Genomic DNA, 24318 nt, shown 5'->3' with positions numbered 1-24318 from the left:
ATGGCAAATGACTCCAGTATTCTTGCTTGGAGAATCCCATGGCCAGAGTAGCCTAGAAGGCTACAGTCCATGGGGCCACAAAGAGTCAGACATGACTGAATGACTAATATTTATTCAACCTACTTCCTACATTCAAAAAAGGATTTATAGGCCTCAATTCCCATGATTTTTATTAGGGTATCTGGAACTGGAGGTATAAAATATATACTAGTGCACATGGGCAGAGGAGGCTGGTAGGCTGCAGTCCATGGGGTCTCGAAGAGTCAGACACGACTGAGTGACTTCACTTTCACTTTTCACTTTCATGCATTGGAGAAGGAAATGGCAACCCACTCCAGAGTTATTGCCTGGAGAATCCCAGGGACAGGGGAGCCTGGTGGGCCGCCGTCTATGGGGTTGCACAGAGTCGGACACGACTGAAGTGACTCAGCAGCAGCAGCAGCAGTGCACATACACAATTGTATAAAAACCAGTTTAGCAAAACCATGGGAAATACTGAACTACCAATACTCAGTCCCCAGTTTTAAGCTCCACAGTTTAAAATATAGTAAGTAATTGATAGCGCAGGCTCTTAAGTGTCTTGGATTTACATCTTGGCTCTGCCATTAGGATCAGAGTTTTTTATCCAAACATTCTGTTTTGGTTTCTATTGCATTTTCTATAAGATGTGATGAATAATAGAACCCACTTCATAGCGTAGTTGTGAAAATACCATAATTGATAAATTAAGCATGTGAAAAATGTATGGTTCTTCAAGAAAATAAAGTTATCTCTTCTCCCTCCTCCTCTTTCCTCTCCTACCCCAGGTCTTAACAGTAAATTAATGTCAAATAAATTTTTTTTTAGATGAATCTAATTTAAAAATGTGATTTCAGAACTTCCCTGGTGGTCCAGTGGTTAAGACTGTGCTTCCACTGCAGGGCATATGGGTTTGATCCCTGGTTGGGGAACTAACCTGTGTGCCATGTAGCTTGCCTAAAATTAATAATAATAATATAAAAGTAAATAACATAAAATCTAAATTAAAATAGTATTTCTACCATAAAATATTATGACTAAAATATGCAAGATTTCTTCCAATATATCCATTCTTAACAGACATGATTTTCTAACATAATTTGTGTTAAATTAAAATTTTGGATTTACTTAAAATTATGAGTGATTATGTATTCATTTCTAATTGCTGTACTTTTAGTAAATGCATGCCCCTTCTCAGGAATTATATGATATATGTCTTTAAATGTTTATAAATTGCTCTGATTCTCATTGACATATCCAAATATTTAATCTGTTAAAACTATTTTCTAGACTTATTAGTAAAGAGGAATCTGATGTTTACTCTGGGGTAAAATTTCCCAGGACAGAATGACTTGTCATTAACAATTCATGACAATTTTTTTTTTACTGTATATATAATAAAATGTTTATCAAAACACTAATGTATAAACAAAATATAGTAGACCCCTGTGAAGATGGAGGATACTTTGAAATCATCTGAGGTCAAGAGATGCAAGTCAGAATTGAAGGCATTATTTATATCCCAATTCTAGAATTAATATTAAATTTCAGATGACAAAATATTCATTATTTTATTATTAGAGAACTGGGAAAATGATGTTTCTACTTTTTTATAATATTATGCATTTAAAAAGTACAATTTTATAATATTATGCATTTAAAAAGTACAATTGATACATAAAACAATTTCAGAACTTAATGGAAAGTATTTTTTTTTTCTAGGCTTCAACTTCCAGGACATGAGAATGCTAATAATAAATGTGCACACATAAAATACGGCCGAATAATTGCTGAAGATTGCCATAGTAGTGGTTATTGTATCTGTAAGAAGACAATACATTAGATTAGATAAAATGCCTGAGATTTTCCAGTGAGATGAAAACTCACTATGAAACTATGTAAAAACGTGTTTAGCTAAAAATAGATGTCATTAAACATTGAAGTCTATGTTATTCTTTAACTTTAATCCATAATTTGTAGCAGGATTGATACAATAAACAGTATTTTAGTGACATTGGATAATTGTTATTTAATTGCTAAGTTGTGTTTGACTCTTGTGTGACCCCATGGACTGTGGCCTGCCAGGCTCCTCTGTCCATGGGAATTTCCAGGCAAGAATACTGGAATGGGCTGCCATTTCCTTCTCCAGAGATCTTCCTGACCCACAAATCAGACTCACGTCTCCTGCATTCCAAGCACATTCTTTACCACTGAGCCACAGGGAAAGCTCAACATTGGATAGTATAGAGAAAATAAAGAATATGAGGGAACATTATTGAGATAGAAGTAAGAAGGAAATTCCTCTATTTCTGTGACTGCTGCTGCTAAGTTGCTTCAGTTGTGTCTGACTCTGTGTGACCCCATAGATGGCAGCCCATCAAGCTCCACCATCCCTGGGATTCTCCAGGCAAGAACACTGGAGTGGGTTGCCATTTCCTTCTCCAATGCATGAAAGTGAAAAGTGAAAGTGAAGTCGCTCAGTCATGTCTGACTCTTAGCGACCCCATGGACTGCAGCCTACCAGGCTCCTCCATCCATGGGATTTTCCAGGCAAGAGTACTGGAGTGGGGTGCCATTGCCTTCTCCGATTTCTGGGACAGAGGTACGAAATAAATCAAGTTTTATTCAGGTCTTCCAGAACTTTCAAAATAAATTTTATCACTTTAGCCTCATGCTTTTGTTTAATTTTATATAAAACATAATTTTTTGCCTTATTATGGTCATCTATCAAAGAAATAAATAGTTAAGTAAGAAGACCCTGATGCTGGGAAAAATTAAAAGGTAGGAGGAGAAAGGGACAACAGAGGATGAGATGGATGAGATGGACAACAGAGGTTGGATGGCATCACTGACTCAATGGACATGGGTTTAGGTGGACTCCGGGAGTTGGTGATGGACAGGGAGGCTTGGCATGCTGCGGTTCATGGGGTCTCAAAGAGTTGGACACGACTGAGTGACTGAACTGAACTGAAGAAAATAAAATTGTCTCATAAAATGAATCTCAAAGAAAAATTGCATTTTTGATAAGCTAGAAAATAATGGTTTAAAAGTGGTTATAGAGAATCAGGAGATGTTAAAAGTTTGTTAGCCACAAAAATTATCAATACAATGAATGAAAATGGGTAGTCTCAGTTGGAGTGGAATCAATAGTATTTATTTCATTCAAAAATAAGAATTTTTTTCCTGTCACTGGTCAGGCACTGAGTTTTAAGGACTGGAGATCCACATTTGTACAAATCAAAGAACTATGTCTACTTTCATAGAGCTTTCAAACTAAATGAGAAGACAGACATTAGTAAAATAATCACATTGGTAGATGCATAATATAAATAAAATAAGTTCTTAGAAAGGGGGAAAAGATAGTGAAAAAGGGAAAAAGTAGTTATCAGATTATAACAAAGAACTTGATCTAGACTGAGAATTTAGTGAAGAACTTCCTGATATGGAGAGCTGAGAAATTAATAATTTTATTAAAAGAAAAGAAAAGGGATCCGGGAGTTAAGAGTATTTCAGAGACAAAAAAGAAACAACCAAACAGCAGGTGGAATGAAGATCAGGGTACTGAATGCCAAAGATGGAAGGGGAAAACAATTTGATGTAATCCTAGAGGAGTAAAAAAAAAAAAACAAAAAACACACAGATCTTTGAAAACTGTGAGAAAGTCTTGATTTTTTCAGGGTATTTTCAATCTTTAAACTCACGCAAGATTTGAGAGCCTACTGTATAGCGCAAGGAACTCTATTCAATGCTCTGTGGTAACCTAAATGGGAAGGAAGTCCAAAAAAGAGGGGATATATATTTATGTTTAGCTGAATCACTTTGCTGTACAGAGGAAACCAACATTGTAAGCAACTATACTCCAATAAAAATTGATTTTTTAAAAAAGATAGAACAGAGAATCCAAATTCATACACAATCACAAACAAGGTTGCTAAAACCGCCAGATGACATGCTGCCACAGACAAAAATTATTAGATACCTAAGGAGCACAATTCCTCTAAAAAATATAGCAAAATAAAATTTCTAGTTCATACAAATATAGTGGCACAAATTTAATAATAATTTTAAAATGGTTATTCTAGGAAAGCCTCAATGAAATGAAGGAGGATGAAAGTGAAAGTGAAGTCACTCAGTCGTGTCCGACTCTTTGCGACCCCATGGACACCAGGCTCCTCTGTCCATGGGATTTTCTAGGCAAGAGTACGGGAGTGGGTTGCCATTTCCTTCTGCAGAGAATCTTCCCGACCCAGGGATCGAACCCAGGTCTCCTGAATTGTAGACAGATGCTTTACTGTCTGAGACACCAGGGAAGCCTCAGTGAAATGAAGGAGGATATGGTAATATAAAACAGACACTCAAAACACACATTTCTGCTTCCAGATATAATGTAGACAAAAAAAAGTCAAAACAGGAAAAGAAATACTCTTTAAAAAATTTTTTAAATACATTTTTAAGACATTAAAGGTCTACAGAAGGATTACTGTGCTTAAGTCACTCAGTTTGTCCCACTCTTTGCAACCCCATGGACTGTAGCCCACCAGGTTCTTCTATGGAGATTCTCCAGGAAAGAATACTAGAGTGGGTTGCCATGCTCTCCTCCAGGGGATCTTCCCAACACAGGGATGGAACCCAGATCTCCCACATTAAATTAGTTTAAATTCCAGAATAGGGAGCATTAGTTATCAATTTGCCATTGTTGCTACTGTTTTTGTGTGTGTGGTTCAGATCTTGGCCAAAGCAGATAGCCTACGACCGAAGAAAGAGAATCTGAAAAGCTTTCAGTGGTTACATAGACTAAAATGACAATATTAGAGATTTGAAGATCCTCAAATTGTCACCTTTCCCACAAGCCATTTGTTAAAGTCTGAGATAAAACTGAGAGAAGACTTTGAAACAAAGTCAAAAGATTCTGAGGGGAAAAAAAAAGAGAAACCTCCCAAAGTTTTCCTAGCAAAGACTAATGAGAAGAAAGAGTTATAAACAAACAAAAAACAGTATATAGAAGCCATGGATGGAGCAGTGAACCAAGATTGGAGATTGGCACCAAGGTCACACCTGTGGCAATGAGTCTGGGAATAGCTAAAAAACAAGTTAAAAAGCAATTTTGTCCTTTAGTAGAAGGAAGGCATAGCTTCAGAACAAAAACAAAAAAAAAAAGAATTGGAGATTTTACTGTTTAAAAGTCGGGGTGGGATGACAAAGCTGAAGAATAGTAGACTCTTAAACATTTATTTTATTTTCTATTTTTGGTTGTACTGAGTCTTCACTGATGCACACAGGCTTTCTCTAGTTTCAGAGAGTGGGGCCTATTGTCTAGTTGCAGAGCACCGACTTCTCACTGTGGTAGCTTCTCTTGTGGTGGAGCACAGACTTTAGGCACACAAGCTTCAGTAGTTGTGGCTTGCAGGCTCTAGCACGTGGGCTCAATAGTTGTAGTACACAGACTCAGCTGCTCCATAGCATGTGGAATCTTCTTGGACAAGGGATCAAACCCGTGTCCCCTGCATTGGCAGGTGGATTCCTATCCACTGTACCACCAGGGAAGTCCAAGAATAGTAGGATCTTACATACATGATTGGTAAGACGTCTCCTCAAGATATCTGCCAAAATTTGATGCTGTGTGTAGTTAGATGGTAAGTAATTAAAATGAAAATAAGTCAAGAGAAAAACTGACTTTCTCATAGGTTACAGAGATAAAATAACTGTGAAAATGAAAGTGTTAGTCACTTAGTCATATCTGACTCTATGGGACCCAATGGACTGTAGCCCACCAGGTTCCTCTGTCCATGGGATTCTCCAGGCAAGAATACTGGAGTGGGTTGCCATTCTCTTCTTTAGGGCATCTTCCCAACACAGGGATTGAACCAGGTTTTGCAGGCAGATTCTTTACCACCTGAGCCACCAGGGAAGCCCACAACTACAGTGTTACTCAAACTTAATCCCTCTAATTCTCTAATTAAAGTGACACATTCCCACCCTATCCACTTTAAAGAAAATTAAAATATGAATCACTTTATGGTGAAAGATAATGTCATCTGAACCAATGTGGTTCTTTTATACATGGTATTTGACATACAATCAAAAAATCATAAGACTTCCAAAAAGGCAGGAAAATATCAATAATCAAGAACAATCTATACACCCACACCCACACACACACACACAAGTCAGATACACAAATAGTTCATAAGTGATGTTACCAGACTAGAACTTTAAATAATTCTATACTGTGATAGTAGCCAGTAGCCAAGTCACTCAGTCATGCACAGTCCATGGAATTCCCCAGGCCAGAATACTGGAGTGGTTAGCCATTCCCTTCTCCAGGGGATCTTCCCAATCCAGGGATTAAACCCAGGTCCCCACATTGCAAGTGGATTCTTTACCAGCTGAGCCAGAAGGGAAGCCCATACTATGATAAATGTGTTTAAAATTATAAAAAAAAAAAAACCACAGACAAGAATAGATGTAATTAAGATGTGTTAAGAACATCACCAGAAATTTTTTTTCGTCTCCAAAAACAACATAATGGACATTCTAAAGCTGTAACATCTGAAAGTAAAAACTCAGGGGATAAATTAAATATCAGTTTGAAATGGAAAATACAGTATTTTTGAACTCAAAGACTGGTCAATATAAAAATACACAAACTCAAGCACAGAGACAAAATGAAGTAGAAAAAGAAAAACAGGTCTATGGAAGAACAAAATATGTCACATACTCAACAAAACAAATTTATATAGAACTAGAGTCGTGAGGCAGGAATAGAAAAAGAATGGAACCAGTAGCACCGCCCTTGCCCCACATCGTCCCAACAAAACAAAACGTAGCACACTCAGGTCAGTGTAAACAAAAGCAAAACCATACCAAGGCACACGTGCTAAGTTCTTCAGCCATGTCTGACTCTTTGTGACCATGGACTGCTCCCCACCAACCTGTCCATGGGATTCTCCAGGCAAGAATACTGGAGTGGTTGCAATGCCCTCCTCCAGGGGATTTTCTGGACCCAGGGATGGAACCTATGTTTCTTGCGACTCCTTCATTGCAGGCTGATTACCCCTGACCACCAGGGAAGCCCATATTATAGTCAAAATGCTGACAACAAAGATGAAGAGAAAAATACCAATAATAGCCAAAGAAAGAGAACATCAGTAATCCAAGCAGATAACAGATATAATGGAAGGCAGAATTTAATGCTATTTCACTTTGAAAATGACAAAAAAAAAACTACCAAAAATAATATTCCATATCCAGTAAAAATATCTTTCAAAGATTAAGGTAAAATAAAAATATTTAAGTAAAATCAATTTTTGGCAATTCATCAATAGCAGCAGGTCTGATAATAATGGAGGTGATAAGAAATGAAGGCTGATGTATATATGAGCAGTGTTCAGATTTACTGATATATTAGTTGTGTTATGAAAGAGAAAGAGGGACTTCAAGGATGACTGCAGGGGTTTTTCGTTTGTTTCTTTTAGCTTTGCATTTTGACACACAAAAAAACTGAAAAAGTATATGCACACACTTACATATATGTCCTTTATCCACACTACTTCTATGTTAAAATATTATCATATTTGTTCTCTCTCTTCCCCTCTTAGATCATTCCCCACTCCCCCTCCTCAATATTTGTCTTTGTCCAAGAAATCTGGATGATTATTTTTCAAAATTTTTTGATAAGTGGATTTGAAGCTGCTTTCTTTTGGAAGGTATTAGTGTTGTTAGTAGGTAGACCATTATTCACCTTGACCACTTTAAATACATTTTTGAATACAACACTCTTGGGCTTCGCTGTCAGGCAGGCTTTGGGCTATAAACTAAAAAAGAGGGCTGATGTGTGATTAGAAATGCTCAATGGAGATTTTTACTTTCTCTTTTCATCAGAGGTCAAGACTAGTGCAGGGAAGACAAAACTTGCCTCTATCCATCTTAGGTTTTCATGTGGGTCTCTTGAATCAAACACTGACTAACAAACATGTATACCTGTGGCGGATTCATTTTGATATTTGGCAAAACTAATACAATTTTGTAAAGTTTAAAAAAAAAAAAGTACAAAAGAAAAAAAAAAAGTTTGCTAACACATGCAGTGCACATCACTTGGGGGAAACCTAAATGGAAGAGTAGTTCAAAGTGAGGACTTAGAAGTGCAGGTTATGTAGCATCACAAAGGACAATAAATTTGTAGAGAGATATTAGAACAAAGATAAACAATTTTAAGCTCCCCAGGGCAGCAAACTGTGGGAAGGTAAATATCTGGGAGGAAAGTAATGAAATAAGATTTAAGATTTGTCTGGAGCTGTCAGTGGGCGAAAGGGTCTGTTTCCAGTCAAATGAGAGTTTATAGCCTGACTTGATATGGAAAAAAGGAGGAGAGAGACCTTGTTTTCTGTATTTGCTGTTTCTCTTTGTTTTTTGCTTTGTTTAGGTGATAAAAGGAAACCACCAACAGTTTTTTTTTTTTTCCTCTCACAGGTTTTATTGAGATATAATTGACACATAATATTGTATACATTTAAGGTGTACAATGTGATGCTTTACACACATATATTATGACATGAGTACTACAATAAGCTTAGTTAACACATGTATCACTCCATATAATCATCATTTTTTTTTGTTATGGTGTGAAAATATTTCAGATTTACTCTCTTAGCAACCAACTTGTATAGCAAATCCCCAGAACTTATTCATCTTATATATTTTTTTATTTTACTTTTTAAAATTAATTTTATTAGAGTATAGTTGCTTTACAATGTTATGTTAGTTTCTACTGGAGAGTAAAAGGAACCAGCCACAGATATACATAAATCCCCTTCCTTTTAGACTTCTTTCCCATTCAGGTCACCACGATGTATTAAGTAGAGTTCCCTGTGCTATACAGTATATCTGTTTTATACATATTCACCTTATAATTGGAAATTTGTACTTGTGACCAACATCTTCCCATTTTTCCTCCCCCTAGGCCTTGGAAGCCATGATTCAACTCTTTGTTTCTATGAATATGGCTTTTTTAGATTCTACATAGAACTGAGATCATACAGAGTTTGTCTGTGTCTGGCTTATTCCAGGTCCATTGATGTTGTTGCAAATGACAAGATTTCCTTTCTCTATGTACCTGAATAGTATTCCTTTGTTTATGTATCACACTTTCTTTGTGCACTCATTTGTTTGATGGTTGACAGACACTTGGGTCGTATCCATGTCTTGGTTTTTCAAATAACCATGCTATGAAAATAGGGTGCAGATATATTTGAGGTAGTGATTTCAAGTTCCTTCTTAATTATTTTTAGCTCAAAATGGTTTTCATGTCAAAGAGGCATATTTTGGGGTGACATATTCTGATTTGCTTCACTAGCAAGGGTCCTTGTTACTGTTTCCTGAAATACAAGTTTTATTTCTTATTCAGTATATGAGATTGGGCTTCCCTGGTGATTCGTGGTAAAGAACCTGCCTGCCAATGCAGGAGATATAAGAAACGTGGGTTTGATCCTGGGTCTGAAAGATCCCCTGAGAAGGAAATGGCAACCCATTCCAGTATTCTTGCTTGAGAAATCCCGTGGACAGAGCATGGCAGGCTATTGTCCATGGGGTTGCAAAAGAGTTGGAAATGATTTATTGACTAAACAACAACAACAATATGAGATTGCAGCCTTTGAAGGTTCCAGGTTTAGAAAGAAAACTTGTATTTAATCCTTTAGTTAGGTGGCCCCTGAACTTTATGGCTTGTTCCACAACCATTAAAACAGAAACTAAGGTTCCCCAAGATTACTAAAAACCCTCAGAATGAAAGCTAGTTTCTGTGGTTGCTTTGCTCTTAGGGTTTTCATTTTCACTAAATTCTGAGTTTCCACAGTGTTTTTACCATTGTTCGTTTAGCAGTGCTTTCTCTAAACCGTATACACTATATCATAAAACTTCTTTGTTGTTAGTTTCAGTGAAACTTAATAATGTCCCTTCCTTAGTTCCAGAAACAGAAGCCAAGCCCAATTTAAATTTCTTAATTTCTCCAAAGCTAACATATGTGCTTTTTTGCATGCTTTTTATGACTTAAAAATTTAATAATAAAATCTTAAGGCAAACATGACTGATTGTTGGTGGTGGCTTAGTCACTAAGTTGTGTCCAACTCTTGCGACCCCATGGACTGTAGCTAGCCAGGCTCCTTTGCCCACGGGATTCTCCAGGCAAGAATACTGGAGTGGGTTGCCATTTCCTTAATTCTGGGTGGTGCCTATTATGCAAATTCAGGCAATGATTTAAAAACTTAAGTTGATCTAAGACATTCCTCAGCCCTTGATTGGCTATGTAGAAAATAAATAGTTTTCTCCATGGTATTTTGTACTAATTTCCACCTAAAATGCTGTTCAACCCACTTCTTAATGCCCTTCACAAAACAAAGAGTAATTACCCTGAGAATAGAGAATAAAATAAAAAGTTATTACTAGTTATTACTCTGCTTCTCTCTCCACCACATCTTATATTCCTCGTTTTCTCTATCATTCTGCTTCCACCAAACCGGCTTTCCCTAGTCACAGACTCTTCTAACATCTACATGTTTGTATGTAGCATTTCATTTGCCAAGAATTCTGGTACCCTAAATGATTTGCCCAGACAACTTCTAGTCATTCTACAGATTTCAGCTCAGGCGTAGAGTTCTTTTTCCCTAGAAGCCTTGTAAGTCTCCTTCAAATTCAACTTTATTTTCTAAGTTTTGTAGCAATTAGTGCCATATTCTTTTTGCAGGAAATAATTCAACTTCTGCCAAACATGTCATATGCTTTATTAAATTTGTAGAGGAATTTTTAAGATTTGAGGGTGTATTTATTGATTTTTCAACTTTCACTTTGAAAATTTCAAATATAGAAAATTAAATGAAATCTCATATTCCCTCCACCAAGCTTTAATTTTTAAAACAAATTTTTTAAATATAAATTTATTTATTTTAATTGGAGATTAATTACTTTACAATATTGCATTGGTTTTGCCATACATCAACATGAATCTGCCACAGGTATCCACGTGTTCCCCATCCTAAACCCCCCTCCCTCCTCCCTCCCGGTACCATTCCTCTGGGTCATCTCAGTGCACCAACCCCAAGCACCCAGTATCATGCATTGAACCCGGACTGGTGATTCATTTCATATATCATATTATACGTGTTTCAATGCCATTCTCCCAAATCATGGAAAATTTAAAACATATACAAAACTGGAAGAAATAGTATAGTAAAACCCCATGGAGTCACCAATTAGCTGGAAAAATTATCAACACATGGTCAATCACATCTCATTTATATCATTCTTTTGTCCCCTTCCCATTTTTTTTTAACCAGTAGATTCTTGTTGGTTATTTATTTTAAATATAGCAGTGTGTACATGTTAATCCCAAGGTCCCTAAGTATCCTTACACTCCCAGGTAACCATAAATTCATTTTCTAGGTCTGTAATTCTGTTTCTAGTCTGTAGATAAGTTCATTTATATAATTTATTTTTTAGATTCCAAAAATAAGCTATTTCATACAATAATTTTCTTTCTCTGTCTTCATTCAGTATGACAATCTCTAGGCACATCTATATTGCCACAAATGGTATTATTTTGTTCTTTTTTTAATGGCTGAGTATTACTCCATTGTATATGTATACCTTTTTGTCTTTATCTATTAGTTTCTATTCCCTGCAAAAAAATTTTTATATGCTATACATGGAAAAATTAAGTAACTATATGGAATTTTCTTCTTAAGTTTTCTTCAAGAATTGTGTATGTTCTTCTTGAACACAAGAAGAACTGTTCTTGTTGTGAGCATTCTCTGAGAACACGGCTCTCGAGTCTTTGAATACTTCATATTTTATTAACTATAAGCTTTTACACAATTCTCTGCATGCAGATGTATGTGTTTGGAGTTAAGCAATTTTCTGTATAAGCTTTAAAACTTGAGCCATAGACTGCACAGGTTCCATTCTGCATTTCAACCATTGTTAGTCTAGATTAGAGAGAAGGATAGATTATATTCACAGCTTTATTAATGCAGAAATACAAACATGAAATAATATTTAAATATAGACACTGAAATAATATCATTTCAGGAGATTTTAGGACCATGTGTGTTCTTTCTTAATTCATAGATATGCAAAATACAGCCAACTAAGATAATAACAGTAAAAATTGCATTCTATTATAAATTATATCACTATCTTTTGTACATTGGAAATTAGTCAATTGGAAAAGTCTGAAATCTTTTCATCTATGTATGTGAGTCAAAATGAAAGCAAAAAAATTAAAACAAATACTTAGAAATGAATTCAGAATTCAATTTAGAAGTTGGTAGATGTCTCATTGTGTGCAAAACTAACAATCTTCTTCAGATATATGCAATTTTACTTGGTAAAAATATAAAAATAAACTGTGAAATCCTCTAATATACATATACAAGTGTGTGTGCATGCATGCTAAGTCATATTAGTCCTCTCTGACTCTTTACAAGCCCATGAACTATAGCCCTCCAGGCTCCTCTGTCCATGAGATTCTCTAGGCAAGAATACTGGAGTGGGTTGCCGTGCTGTCCTGCGGATCGTCCCAACTCAGGGATGAGTCTCTTAAATCTCCTGAATTGGCAGGCAGTTTTTTTTACCAGTAGTGCTACCTGAGAAGCCTGGTAGTCCATGTAGAGATTGCTGTATCTGTGTATCTATTTTGTCCCAGCTTGAATATTTTGTAGTTATATAATTAATGTAATAAATGGTTTGTTTTCTACTAGGAACCAGCAGGAAATTGAAAGTTGAAGAAAGAGTAATAATGCTACATTAGTGTGAAATTGAGAAAATGAAAAGTACAAGGTTTGATAGTATATGTATTTAAAAAGACAAAAGAACAAACTTTGTTAATATAGCAAAAACTAGCCATTGTAGGGAAAAAATCAAGAGGTTTTTTAGTAACTGCTCTTAGTTGGTCTCAATCTATGTACATTAAAGCCTCAATTTTTCTCACTTTTTTTCATATGCTTCTTCAATTTCTGAGTTTGTTTTCCCAACCTACTCTCATCACATTTCACAAAGGTATTGCTTACACTGGATTACACTTTATTTATTTATAACTATATCTCTGAAGTGTGAAGCTTTTGAAGACTCTAAGCCCTACTAATCTCTAGTTATTTCTGCGTAGTTCCTGGAAACTGAGTCACACTCAACAAATATTAATAATATGCAGAAACAGAACTTGGGTATGCTAGTTGTTTTGCTTTTAGCAAAAATGAAATTTTGCACTTGCAGCCTGAAAAATATTGAAATGAGATGATATAAGATCTTAGTATTTCCAGAGAGTAAAATCTTTTTTGTTAAAAGTAAAACCTTGGGTAACACAGAAATGAGGCCATCCCAGATCAATTCTAAGATGTACAAGGGACTTCAAATTCCAAGTATATAATGAAGTCGGAAGATAGGTAGTCCTTGTTGCAATATTACACTAAATACAATATTACATTTCCTTCCAATTGGTAAGGAAACTTACAGGTTGGGCAAGAGAATGGAGCCATCTTCCCATTGCCAGGAACCATTTGTGGAAACTTGTACTAGTCCCATCCAATGATATGACTTCACCAATTTAAGGAAATCCTGTTTGAAACCGCAAATAAAATCAGAGATCAGAATTTCATAAATGCAAGGCCATAGTCATTTAACCATTTCCCCCCACACTTGGGGGAATGCATTCTCTCCACTAGCATAATTCTGACTTAAACACCACATACAAAATACCTGGAATTTCTGTGCTTTCTTATTTCTAATGCAAAAAGATTTGGGTTTGTTATATCTGAGTCTTAGTGCCTCTCTTATGTTTCACATTCACATTCCAGTGAGTCAGTTCATATGTTAAGACTAAATATAGAAAGGGGATTTAAAACAAATACTCAACCTGGTCATCTTTGCTGTATATCTTCAGGAGACTGGAATTTTGAGACATACAAGAAGCTTGGCTCTGGTGCCAGCTTTTGCTCTCATTAAAAAATTGGTAGCAGTTATTTCTATAACATATCCAGTTTTTAGGACATGGACCACAGTAATTTTCTAGAAAGGTAGAATACATTGTTAATTCTGCATGTCTGAACATTATGTGTGTGTGCATGCTCAGTTTCTTCAGTTGTTTCTGACTCTTTGTGACTCCATGGACTGTAGCCTGTCAGGCTCCTCTTTCCATGGGATTCTCTAGGCAAGAATACTAGAGTGAGTTGCCATGCCCTCCTCCAGGGATCTTCCCACCCCAGGGATCTAACCTGCATCTCTCTTATGTCTCCTACATTGGCAGGTGGGTTCTTTACCACTAGTGCCACCTGGGTAAAGAAGCCGGTCTGAACATAAGAGCAGATTTTATCTGGACAGGTTAAATACCTTTTTTATTTCAACTCTAGAATTCAAGTTAGTTAACTCAATATGGTCCTGCCCAAGAATGTATCTCTACAGATTTATATAGGGAGGGATGCCGAAATGATGTGCTTTACTTTTTGCAAGTACCTCCTCATTATAAATAAATATATCTACAGTGAATTATAGAGAAGAATTAATCATTTTCGTATTCTCTTTCTTGTTCATGCCATTAGATGTGTGCCTATAACCATGTATAGATGTATGCAGTTTGTGCATCAAAATATCAGAAAATTTTCACTTACCTTTCAAAGAAATTGGACCTTCTTGGTTGAATAATGCTATTAAAATAATCATAGTTATTGAAAGAGTTTATATTGTTAGTAACTGATAGTCTAAGCAAAAGTATAAGCTCAATAAAAAATATACTCAATATTACTAGTTTATATTTCTGTGCCTCTGAATACTAGTTAAATTAATGCACTACAATGGTTAGATAAATATTGCTGCTAATTACTTTCTCTATTATCACTTACAAGTTATGATCATGGCACTGCATATTATTAACACTCCAATGAAACGAATCCCCATGGCTATAGCAATGGATCTGGCAAGGACAAATGGAGATGCTGTCAAAGACAAAAAAAAAAAAAAAAAAGAGTGAGAAATATGAGAAAAGGTTCTGTTACCTTTCTGTTTAACTTAAATATTAGAAATGTTTTTAATTGAGGGGGGAGGGTTGATATCAGTTCCCTGTGACTATTTTTCTCAGTAAAAGGTAAAACAAGTATTTTGTAAATTATTTAAAATAAGGGTATAAAAAATGTAATATCCATTCTTACTCCTTTTTTCAAGTTCCCTAGTCCCATTCTTCCATTAGAATAAATCTCAGTTATCATTTTAAAAATTTAAAAATTTTCACACAGATATAATAAGAAATACAGACAGTTTCCTTCAACTTTCTTTTTTTTAAATTTTATTTTATTTTTAAACTTTACATAATTGTATTAGTTTTGCCAAATATCAAAATGAATCCTCCACAGGTATACATGTGTTCCCATGTTTAAGGAAGTACACAAAATATTCCGGAAACATTAAAAAAATATCCTGGTGATTACTCCATATTATGTCTTACAAATTTGTCAATTTTTTTTAAATTAGCTTCTTTTTAAAAAAAATTTATTATTATTATTTTGTTTTACTTTACGATATTGTATTGGTTTTGCTTCTTGCATTGTGTTTCATCAGTATATGGGAAAAATTTAATTATTGGCAGATGTTTATTTTTTTTCCAGTACATACTTAAATGATTTCTTAGTTTTTGCTTTTAGGTATAACAATATGAGTAATATTTCACATATATCTGTGCATGTTTTTTGAGTACCTGTCTAGGAGAAATTAATCAAAGGGAACATACTTTTTCAATTTTTGTAATGATTGAAAGTTTCAGTCCAAAGAAGCCACACCAATTTATGTAGCACCAAAAATAAATTCAAAAGCCTGTTTCCTCACACATTCCTTCACACCAAATATTTTTATTTCTCTACATTTTAAGTGCATATATATATATATATATCTGATACACAGTATTATTTTTAAAATCGAACTTTCTTTTTCCTGTTATGAATAAGATTAAACATTTTTTCATGAGGTTAAACAATGCTTTTTTTTTTTTAATTTCTCTGCGACGTCTATGTCTGGTCTGTTTCTTTTCAGGTTAAAATTATTAGTTCACTTCATGCCACATGCTTTGCAAATACATGTCCCAGATACCATTTTGTTTTAACTTTACATATGATACTTTTGGGATATCAAAATGGGTAATGGTTGACTTAATCAAACATTTCTTTATGGCTTATGCTTTTTCTGATATGAATAAAAGTATCTTCATTATTCTGAGTTTGTAAAATATGTTATGCCCATGTTCATTTGTGATATCTTGTGGTTTCCTTTTGTATTTGGTTTATTTGGTAGGGCTGTGTGTGTGCGTGTGTGTGTATCTGTTTACTAAGTTATGTAGGAGCTAAACTTATAAAAAATTTATTTTCTAAGTGGACTTTTTCTAACATTTGCTCAATAAATCAATGTATTCTCATTGATATGAAACCCTACCTTTAGCATATAATATATTCCAATTTGTACCTGCATTTATTTCTATACTTTTTAGTCTATGTTTCCATTTAAACAATATGTAAACTTTTCTAATATGTAAAATACTTGAGTATTTGTTAGTGCATACAATTTAATATTATATTTCATTTTCCAGATGATTTTCCCTATCATTACATTTCATATGTGCCTTGTGCTTAGTCTCTCAGTCGTGTCAGACTCTGCAACCCCGTGAACTGTAGCACATCATGCTCCTCAGACTGTGGGGATTCTCCAGGCAAGAATACTGGATTGAGTTGACATGCTCTCCTCCAGGAAATCTTCCCAACCCAGGGAGCGAACCCAGGTCTTCCACGTTAACAGGCTAATTCTTTACCGTCTGAGCCACTAGGGAAGCCCTATATGTGCCTTAAGACTTTTAATATCAGCTTTCCAAGAACCTGTCAGTTTAAAAATATGATACAATGCTTTTTCCTTAGAATTACACTAATTGTATAAATTCAGTTCAGTTCATTCGCTCAGTCGTGTCTGTTTGTGATCCCATGGACTACATGCAGCATGCCAGGCTTCCCTGTCCATCACCAACACCCGGAGCTTGCTCAAACTCAAGTCCATCCAGTCAGTGATGCCATCCAACCATCTCATCCTCTGTCATCCCTTTCTCCTTTAATATGGAGAGATAAGTTACATTTTTAAACTATCTTTTATCCTTGAATAGTTTCTATTTATATTACATGTCTTATTTTATGTTCATCGGAACAATTTTAAAAGAGTAAGTTTATTTCTAGGTTTTTCAATTTAAAAGTGTGCTGCCAGTCTTTTCTGATATTGTTCTATGCATATGGCATTTGTTTTTCATCACATTTTCCTTGTTTTTGTAGTTAGTAAGGCAATTGATTTTTGTCTTATTTTCAATCAAGTCCACTTACTTGCTTGCTTCCTTGCTTGCTAAGTTGCTTCAGTCGTGTCCGACTCTGTGCGACCCCATAGAGGGCAGCCCACCAGGCTCCCCCGTCCCTGGGATTCTCCAGGCAAGAACACTGGAGTGGGTTGCCATTTCCCTCTCCACCACTTACTAGATACCCTTATTGTTTGTAATATTTTAGGTGAAGGCTTAAAAAATATTTTAAATCACATATTTTTTCAAATAATATTAATTTTGCCTTTTAACTCCAATTTTATACCACTTACCTCTTCCTTTTCTTGTTAATTCATGTTAACACTGCAAAACAATCAATGTTACTCAACTAATAATAATGAAAATTCTTCTCTTTTTCTAACTACAATGAAAATGCTGCTGCCATTTAGCAATAAGCATAATGGTAGCTTTTGAAAAAATATATTAAAAGCAGTACTTATATTTTAGAGGTTTCTAAAATTAAGTTCTTTGTAATTAAGATTTCATATTGATTTTCATCTGAAACCTTTTCAGCATTATGTATATGATCATACAATCTTTCCACTTTGATTATTACATAGTGCACAGTTTCATTCCTATAATTAATCATTGTAAAATGATGTTATTTGATAACATTTAATCAAAATTTATAGGTGAGAGTAACCTGTTGTTTTTCCTTTTGTGTAAGCTATCTCAGGCTTTATTTTTCACCATATTCCAGATTGGTTAAGAGGAGAGCATAATTTATTCACCATCCAGGAACATTTCTGTGAATAGCAGTCAAGTCATCTCCTCCATAATGTTTAAGGACATAACTGAACTGAAGGAAATTTGATATTTCCCTTCTGTTTTCCATTTCTATTTACTTCTCCTTAAGGCTAGTTTTTCATGGCTTCCTAGGTGACTCAGTGATAAAGAATCTGTCTGCCAATGCAGGAGACCCAGGTTTGATCCCTGGCTTAGGAAGATCCCCTGGACCCCTGGAGCAACCCACTCCAGTATTCTTCCCTGGAAAATTCCATGGACACAGGTTCCTGGCAGGCTGCAGTCCATGGGGTTGCAAAGAGTACCTGAACACACACACACAAGTCTAGTTGTTCAGCAATCCCTTAGAAATTACTGTCTTCATTATTATGATGATTTCATCATTTTTAGGGCATGAAAAGATTCTAAACACAACAGTTTCTGCTAAATTTTATTATATATTCCAGTAGCATATGAGCTACCAGGCAAGATCATATAGCATATGAAAGAGAATCTCATTTCTGCTTTCTTCATGAAGGTAAAATAAACTGAATGCTCATCATCAATTTAGTCACAGTTTCTAAGATTCACCTCAGTACACTGAGAGACAAATGGAACATATAGGACTTACGGTTTTCTCCACGTTGGCTTGTGGTTAATGTACATGTTCTCTTTTGCCATTGTCTAGAAGCACAAGACTTTACTCGTTCACTGGCATAAGTATGAGATTCACTCATCTCTGGAGAAAAACAGTTCAAGCCATTATGTCACCGGCTTTCTGCCACTCAGCTCATAAATGTTTAAAATTTAAGTTGTCAATTCCATTCATATCCTTTTTAAAGCATAACATAAAATTACTTTTATTTTGTATTACCTTATGATTTTTATACTTTGTGATATAAACAAATGCTGGGCTGAATGAAGCACAAGCTGGACTCAAGATTGCCAGGAGAAATATCAATAACCTTAAGATGACACCACTCTTAAAGCAGAAAGTGAAGAAGAACTAAAGAGCTTCTTGATGAAAGTGAAAGAGGAGAGTGAAAACGTTAGCTTAAAGCTCAACATTCAGAAAACAAAGAACATGGCATCTGGTCCCATCACTTTATGGCAAATAGTTGGAGAAGCAGTGAAAACAGTGGCAGACTTTAATTTTAGGGGCTTCAAAATCATTGCAGATGGTGACTGCAACCATGAAATTAAAAGACATTTACTCCTTGGAAGAAAAGTTATGACCATTCTAGACAGCATATTAAAAAGCAGAGACATTATTTTGCCAACAAAGTTCTGTCTAGTCAAGGTTATGGTTTTTCCAGTAGTCATGTATGGATGTGAGAGTTGGACTATAAGGAGAGCTGAGGGCCAAAGAATTGATGCTTTTGAACTATGCTTTTGAACTATGATGTTTGAGAGGACTCTTGAGAGTCCCTTGGACTGCAAGGAGATCCAACCAGTCCACCCTTAAGGAAATCAGTCCTGAATATTCATTGGAAAGACTGATGCTGAAACTGAAACTCCAATGCTTTGGCCACCTGATGAGAATAGCTGACTCATTGGAAAAGACCCTGATGCTGGGAAAGATTGAAGTCAGGAAGAGAAGGGGACACCAGAGGATGAGATGGTTGGATGGCATCACCAACTCAATGGGCATGAGTTTGAGTAAACTCTGGAAGTTGGTGATGGACAGGGAGGTTTGGCATGCTGCAGTCCATGGAGTCACAAAGAGTCCGACCCAACTGAGCAGCTGAACTGAACTAAACTGATAAACAAAGTATATTTATACTATGGCAAAATATCTCTAGCAAGATCCTATGTACTATTAAAGTACTAGTGTTGTAATGAAATATAACATTAAAATAAAGACAGTGTATCATGAAAAAGACTGGTTTCTATGGAGTTAGATATTTGTTTAATTCACAGAGCCACATTTACTAAGTTAATAACTTCACAAATTGCAAGAAGAAAGAAAGAGAAAGAAAAGGGGAGGGGTTTGGATGAAGGAAAACAAGGAATATTAACACAGTCTGATGTGGATCATTTAAAAAGTGAAAGTAAATAATATACATCTAGTGTCAATAATGTAAATCAGGTAGTAAAGAGTATATACTAGTGTATCTAATATTCTTTATAGTAAAGGACTTACAAAGAATAAAATAGGGTCTAAAATTTTAGGATAAAGATAAGCAAAGACTCTTACCTCTGAACAAAGTAAGTGAAAAATAATTTTTTCTTTCTTTTTGAATAGTAATCATTACTGAATATATAAAAGCCTCTTTATAAATGAAATGCTAATATGAATTACCTTTTACACCTAAAATTAAAATAAAACATTATTTTCTCAAATGGTAAAGAATCTGCCTGCAATGAGGGAGACCTGGGTTTGATTCCTGAGTCAGGAAGACCCCCCTGGAGAAGAAAATGGCAACCTGCCTGGAGAACTCCGTGGACAGAGGATTCTGGTGGGCTACAGTCCATAGGATCACAAAGAGTCAGACACAAATGAATGACAAAGACTTTCACATAATATGTAACATAGCAAACTTTATTATTAAATGTGTGAATAAGGTAAGAGTATTTTATGGTTGAAGAAATTAAATCTTAGAGGTGGCCAAAGTCATACTGCTTACTTAATATAATGCTACCACTTATAAGTAATTTATAATACTTTTAGTTTAAGAAGCATTTTCAAATTTATGTCACTTCAGTTGAATCACAGAGATCCACTAAGGTAAATATGACATATTTTTTGTCTCTATTTACTAGAAAAGGAAACTTAAGTCCATAGAAGCTGTGGAGTGTCCCAGATCTCAAAGCTAGAGACTAGTAAAAGCTTGATTAAAATTCCATTCTAACTCCAAATCCTAAAGCTATTATTATTTTAGGCTGCCTTAGATTGTGAGATACATTACTTTGTTAGTTAATGAAGGGGGAAAAAGCTTTCAAGTTTTTGAAGCCTTGATTTAAAATATAAAATGAACATAAGTGATTCAAAGTAAATTGCTTTTCTGTGACTTGTATGTTAGTATCAAATTCTGGATATTTTAAAATTATACAGAAAGAGTAAGCTCCATTTATATGGAAAGTACATACCTATGCCATGATAAGCCCACCTATCTCAGACCAATCTCACTGTATAATTATGACTGCTTATCTATATCAAAGATGAATTCAGAGCCTTCATTTTTTAGAAAGGGTTCCTGAATAAAATAAAAATGGGATTTTTTTTCTAGTTTTCTCTCCTTGTGGTAAGTTGATATATTTACATTAGAAAAGTGAGAAATACAGAAAAGGTTCATGCATGCAGATATTAAAAAAAGGGAAGAATGGAAGTGAGACTTCATATAAAATCAAGTAAATTAACCTTTAAATTTTCCCTTACTAGAAAATAAAAAGTAATCATTTCAAACTGTTAAAAAATGTAATAGTTGCTTTTAATTCACCTACACTAGGATACAGCAGTAACTGCATTCTTTGCAAGGTAAATCTGGGTAGGATATATAAACTTTTATTGAATGATTTTTCCTAGTATGCTTTTTTTGAGCTTCTGTCCATATCATTGCCATCACTTACAAGTTATCACCATCATCATCATTAACAAAACTAATCTCACATTTGTTTATATATTAATATCTTAACATTGTCTAGCACAGCTCTCAGACAAAATGTGTTGAATAAATATGTATAATGCTTAGATTTTTGAAAAAGTTGTTTTATATTTGATCATGGTTGTTGGAAACAATGAAAATAATTTGTTTCATTTTTGCAAGTAATGTTGTATGTCACATAGGGTAAGTGACTCGCACAAGAGTAGAAAACTCATGTGTGAAATTTTAAATTGAAATTCAGTTCTCTAGTCCCATAAAGATTTATTCTTTTAGCTTTATTTGAAGACTTCATCTTATAGAAACATCATAACTTCTGATTCTTCAATAAGTGTATCCTACTTATCCATCATTAAATAAAGTGAAAAAGAATATACCCCAGAAGTAATAAGTATTCCTTGCCTTCAGTAAGTCAATTCAAACACTTAAGAAACAACTAGAATTACCTTACAGCATAAATATTTTTAGAAACTTTCTTGAGGTTAAAACCTCAAGAGTTCTTATATCTTGAACAATAGCTGTTAGTAACACACAGAGAGACACAGACACACACCTGATCAGAGAAAGAAGATCCTGATTCTTGTGGATAAGAGCCTCCTGAAAAAAAAAAATAAGACATGTCCTGAGTTTCCCATTTAGAAATGACACTAGCGATTTCCAGTCAATTTTGATCCCTGAAGAAAGATATGATAGATGTTTTGCTCACCTCATCTTTCTGTTGAAAAAGCACCTCACAAACCACAGTACTTCCGCTTCTCATTGCACAGAATATTTCCCTTTTTGATGGAATAAATGTTAGGTTCTAACATCATCTTATGACTTAAAAAATGGTAAATTCAGTGATAACAAATGGCCAGAGCTTTAAGAAACAAATGATGGGATAACAGAATCACTTTCTGAATTTTTTCCAAAAGTGAATAATTTGTTATAAAATATGGTTGTAAGTAGTGGGTAGAAGAAAAAAAAGGAGAAAAAATAAAACTTCTTAATCATTTCATTTGAGTGGACTTAATTGTGCTGTATCATATAAACTGAAACCACAGAGAGATAGCTTTCATATATATACTATTAATACATACATACATATATAGGTATATATCTAAACACATACGTGTATATATACATATGTGTGTACATGTTGTTAGTGTTGTTCAGTCCCTGACTTATGTCTGACTCTTTGCAACCCCATGAACCGCAGCACACCACTCTCTTCTGTCCTCCACTATCCGCCAAGTTTGCTTAAATTCATGTCAATTGAGTCGATGATGCTATCGAACCATCTCATTGTCTGCCACCCAATTCTTTCGCCTTCCATCTTTCCCAGCATCAGATTCTTTTCCAATGAGTCAGTTCTTCACATCAGGTGTCCAAAGTATTGGAGTTTTATCTTCAGTATCAGTCCTTCCAATGGATATTCAGGACTTTTTTTTTTTTTTTTTTGAATGGACTGGTTAGATCTCCTTGCTGTCCAAGGGGCTCTCAAGAGTCTTCTCCAACACCACAATTCAAAAGCATCAATTCTTCAGTGCTCAGCTTTCTTCATAGTCCAACTCTCACATCCATACACGACTACTGGAAAAGCTATAGCCTTGACTATATGGACATTTGTTGGCAAAGTAATGTCTCTGCTTTTTAATATGCTGTCTAGCTTGGTCATAGCTTTTCTTCTGGAGCAAGCGTCTTTTAATTTTATGGCTGCGGTCACCATCTGCAGTGATTTTGGAGCCCAAAAATGTAAAGTCTGTCACTGTTTTCATTGTTTCCCCATCTATCTGCCATGAAGTGATAGGACTGGATGCCATGATCTTACTTTTCTAAATGTTGAGTTTTAAGCCGGCTTTTTTTATTCTCCTCTTTCACATTCATTGAGAGGCTCTTCGGTTTTTCTTTGCTTTCTGCCATAAGGGTGGTGTCATCTGCATATCTAAGGTTATTGATATTTCTCCCAGCAATCTTGATTCCAGCTTGTGCTTCATCCAGTCTAGCATTTCTCATGATGCACTCTGCATATAAATTAAATAAGCAGGGTGACAATGTATAGTGTTGACATAATTCTTTCCCAATTTGGAACCAGTCTGTTGTCTCACTGAACATGTGCTTGTAAAAACAGAACTTCAACCAGTAAATCCACAGTCTATTCAATAAATAAGAAATAATTATCAGGAGATAATTTTTAGTTAACTGTAACTATTTGCTATGTACAAAATGAGTGAGATAAAATTAACATAGGTAAAAGTAAGTTCTGCAAAATTTGATAAAGCTATAGCTATTTTTATGAAATCAATATATGATTTTAAAATTTTCTGTATGGATAGCACAAATGTCAAATAGTTTTATAGGAGAGAGAAATTAACTTTCAAGGACTTTCATTATAAATTATAGAAAGTTTTCTAAACTATAGGGGGAAAAGGAGTTGTTGCTATTTTTTTCACTACAACTAGAGTTACCTTGATTTCCAAATTAGATGAAAATGTGTTAACAGGAAAAGGAAAAGTTAATCTTATTTATGAACATTGTTACAAGATTGTAAAACAGTCCCAAGTCATATCAAACACTGTATAAAACTGCTTAGCATATAGATGATCAAATTTAGTTCATTTC

General features: G+C 34.8%; 2 protein-coding genes across 9 annotated transcripts in view; one reads left to right on the top strand and one right to left on the bottom strand.

Annotated features, from left to right (window-relative positions):
* Nucleotides 1–2030, top strand: part of LOC109559666 (natural killer cells antigen CD94) — a 37031-nt gene extending 35001 nt beyond the window's left edge. For all 7 annotated transcript variants that reach the window (XM_070790116.1, XM_070790122.1, XM_070790121.1 and 4 more), the window contains one exon: nt 1741–2030. In XM_070790116.1, the coding sequence (XP_070646217.1) occupies nt 1741–1861 (121 nt within the window). In that variant the 3' untranslated portion in view covers nt 1862–2030. The remainder of the gene's footprint in view (nt 1–1740) is intronic.
* Nucleotides 2031–11479: 9449 nt separating this feature from the next.
* KLRK1 (killer cell lectin like receptor K1) lies at nt 11480–23908 on the bottom strand. Of its 2 annotated transcripts, XM_070790124.1 has the most exons (8): nt 22424–23908; nt 22271–22314; nt 18747–18854; nt 14901–14993; nt 14670–14705; nt 13919–14070; nt 13517–13620; nt 11480–11993 (listed from the first exon to the last, which is right to left on the bottom strand). In XM_070790124.1, the coding sequence occupies exons 3-8, from the start codon at nt 18850–18852 to the stop codon at nt 11876–11878; spliced, it is 609 nt and encodes a 202-aa protein (XP_070646225.1). In that variant the 5' UTR covers nt 18853–18854; nt 22271–22314; nt 22424–23908; the 3' UTR covers nt 11480–11875. The 2 variants fall into 2 exon arrangements, with proteins under 2 accessions (XP_070646225.1, XP_070646226.1); XM_070790125.1 differs by lacking the exons at nt 22271–22314; nt 22424–23908 and adding an exon at nt 18990–19132.
* Nucleotides 23909–24318: the final 410 nt, after the last annotated feature.

The sequence above is a fragment of the Bos indicus genome, chromosome 5 (genome assembly GCF_029378745.1).
Source record: "Bos indicus isolate NIAB-ARS_2022 breed Sahiwal x Tharparkar chromosome 5, NIAB-ARS_B.indTharparkar_mat_pri_1.0, whole genome shotgun sequence".
Lineage (NCBI taxonomy): Eukaryota > Metazoa > Chordata > Mammalia > Artiodactyla > Bovidae > Bos > Bos indicus.
This window is presented reverse-complemented; position numbering and strand designations above follow the sequence as displayed.

Excerpts from the sequence above, each read along its gene's own strand:
- KLRK1 (XM_070790124.1), bottom strand. The coding sequence starts at position 18,852 with ATGAGTGAATCTCATACTTATGCCAGTGAACGAGTAAAGTCTTGTGCT. Across the intron at positions 14,706-14,900 it reads CAGTGCCATGATCATAACTT|CATTATTCAACCAAGAAGGT; the intron begins GTAAGTGATAAT and ends TTATTTTAATAG. Across the intron at positions 11,994-13,516 it reads TCCATTCTCTTGCCCAACCT|ACTAACAATGGTTGAAATGC; the intron begins GTAAGTTTCCTT and ends TCTCTAATCTAG.